Source organism: Habropoda laboriosa, unplaced genomic scaffold, assembly GCF_001263275.1.
Source record: "Habropoda laboriosa isolate 0110345459 unplaced genomic scaffold, ASM126327v1 scaffold89, whole genome shotgun sequence".
Lineage (NCBI taxonomy): Eukaryota > Metazoa > Arthropoda > Insecta > Hymenoptera > Apidae > Habropoda > Habropoda laboriosa.
The window spans coordinates 1,383,909-1,386,663 of NW_017100263.1; the positions used below are offsets into that span (position 1 = coordinate 1,383,909).

At 27.5% G+C, this 2,755-nt stretch overlaps 1 protein-coding gene across 1 annotated transcript; it reads left to right on the forward strand.

Moving 5' to 3' along the window:
- Positions 1 to 680: 680 nt before the first annotated feature.
- Positions 681 to 1,661, forward strand: LOC108573108 (B-cell CLL/lymphoma 7 protein family member B). Its single transcript, XM_017935474.1, has 4 exons — positions 681 to 901; positions 1,219 to 1,294; positions 1,358 to 1,463; positions 1,543 to 1,661. Exons 1-4 carry the CDS (start codon positions 810 to 812, stop codon positions 1,659 to 1,661), a joined length of 393 nt encoding a protein of 130 aa, XP_017790963.1. The 5' UTR covers positions 681 to 809.
- Positions 1,662 to 2,755: the final 1,094 nt, after the last annotated feature.

Below are 2,755 nucleotides of genomic sequence, written 5' to 3' on the forward strand. Positions count from 1 at the left end.
GCTCATTTACAAGAAATAACTTTACTGTGAATTCGCCTTATGGTAACGACACAAATAGTATGCAACGAATGGAAGTAATGAAAAAACATTTTTTAGTGAATAAGATGTTATTCTAATAATAAATACTGATAATTTTATTACTCACATGATTTTACAATTAACAATTACCTACAAAAATGAATAAATTATTATATCAAATTTTAAATACCTCTTACTTTTTCTTTTATTATGTGGACATATGCATATTTAAAGTTGTGATATTTTTATTGTGTTAATATAAATTAATATATTATATTATATGTAAAATCTCATTTAATCAAATATACAATATGATAGAACATAATTACATGATAGTTACAATATGATAGGACGACAAATGTCTGTGATTGCATTTATTCGTCCATTTAGGTCAGTGATTCTCAAATTTATTGGACTTATCAAATTATGCTTTAACATCTAATAAATTTAATATATTGTTACTATTGTAATTTTTAAAGCAATCATCATGAAAGTTTATATACATATAACTTAAGCAGACTGTAATGACTTCAAATTTTTTTAAACATTAAAATATGTACTATGCTAATGAGTGTCGCTGGTTTCCGCCATTCCCTCCGCGCCCCTAGATACTATCGCGGACGTATCGTCTTGTTATGATTGTAGTTCTCAATCTTGCTTTTGAATTGGAAGACGTTTACTATCCCACTGTCGAAATTTGTAATCGCTGTCAGTTTTCTAACCTCTTTACCAACGAATGTACCGGTGTTTCATACTGTGTTCAAGTTAATAGTGACTTATAATCGCATATCATGATGTCGCGGTCTGTGCGTGCAGAGACTCGTAGTCGTGCCAAGGATGATATTAAGCGTGTAATGCAAGTCGTTGACAAAGTTCGCCATTGGTAAATCTCTTAACATATTATAGATGCACGAGGAAACGTTCAAAGGTCTTACAAATATGTAAAAAAAGAATGTAGTAAAACTGTATGGATATCAATAATGGATTAAAATTTTTCTTACTTCCGAGGTTTAATAGAGATTTTGCATTACACATGTCTGCTGTAAACAGACCTCTGTAGTTCTGAAATGTTTCATGCGTGTTGATTGAGTAATAGTGTTCTATGTCTGCTTTTTTAATAATAGTAAAGAAGGTAGCTTCTCTGTCTGTTATTTCAATATTGATTTGAAGAATGTACTTTTTATGCTGATACTTTTATAGGGAAAAAAAATGGGTTACAATAGGAGAAACTACTATGAAGATTTATAAATGGGTACCTATATCAACACTTGATCAGGTAAATAGAAGTTGCACAGTGTACATAAGAGTAGAAAGCAAAAATAAATATCGTATTGTTTAGAAGAAGAAAGGAAAGACAGTGGCAGACAAGGAAAATGGTTTACCAAGGAAAAGTGGATTAGATTCTTCAAATTCCAATTTTGGACTTACAGAAGACTCAAATACATGTGAGTGAAATTTCAGTAACTTATAGAATACTTGTTACCTTTGAGCATTGAAATTTACAAAAATATTGCAATGTGTTAGGTTTTTCAACAGTTAGTGATTCTCAAGGATTAACTGACTTTTCTGCACATCTGGGATTTTCAGAAGATTCTAATTCACAAAATAGTGAACCAACACCTAAAAGGTTAAAGACTGATTAAAGTTTATTCTTTGACTGTTATGTGGAATATAAGATATTTAGGAACCATTTATATCTTTTATGAATTTGCACACTATAAAATTGTCTTAAATTGTAATTGAGAATGAATGAATTGAACAAGGTTTCTTCATTTTTCATATTACTCTACATTTAGTGAAAATTTTTATCTAGTGAAGAAAAGAATAATTGTATGGAACAATTTGATCTACATATAGTCAATTAATTTTTTTATACATAAATTTCTTACAAAGTTTCATGGTTCAATTGACAAGCTATATTTAACAATATTCTAATGCAATATTTATCTTGAATGTTCAGTCCGTTTTAAGATCTGATTTTTAAAGAAGTAAACAAAATGTAGTGTAGAATTATTTTTCAAAATGGATTGTTCATTCTAAAAAATGTTTGTAAGATCACAGTATTATTTAATTCACAAGATACATACAAGATTTTCACTTATTTGAATGTAAAATTTGAGAAAACAGGTTGTAAAACATTGAAGCATTATAATGTTGAAGATGTAAAATAGATAATGGGTACATTTATTTTTACTGTAAGATAGTATCTCAGAAATACTTAAGTGTACTGTTACATTTATCTTTGAAATATTTATGTCTAAAGATTACATGTTCAATAATTGTTTCATAACTGAGTATCGTTGTACATATTTTAAATATCATTTTTTGCAGTCTAATACTCTAGAATGAACTTGCATTCCTTGAAGTTATGTTATAGCACTGTGACATGTACAAAATAAGTTTTGACACTTTCAAATAAAGCAATACAATTGTGAATGTTTGAATTTATATTTATGTAAGATTTCATGAAAGTATAAAAAAGTTTTGATAAAATTATTGCTTAATCATTTTCATTTGTTTAAAAACAATTGTACTTAACATTTGTAATAAGTTGCAAGAAACATAAAAGAAAATTCTATTACAAGGCTGTTATAATTTCTGTATAATAACTGTATATATGAATTCTGATCTATTACTTTAATAATCTCTGTATATTATAGAGTATGTATAGAAAAATATCCAAATGTGAAACAAAATTTAATGTCTTGTTTAATACCTTTGTTCTACTATAACTAAC

Bases quoted from the DNA above. Each gene is read 5' to 3' on its own strand.
- LOC108573108 (XM_017935474.1), top strand. From the start codon at position 810: ATGATGTCGCGGTCTGTGCGTGCAGAGACTCGTAGTCGTGCCAAGGAT. The intron at 902-1,218 runs GTAAATCTCTTA...ATACTTTTATAG, and splicing joins GTTGACAAAGTTCGCCATTG to GGAAAAAAAATGGGTTACAA. The intron at 1,464-1,542 runs GTGAGTGAAATT...GCAATGTGTTAG, and splicing joins TACAGAAGACTCAAATACAT to GTTTTTCAACAGTTAGTGAT.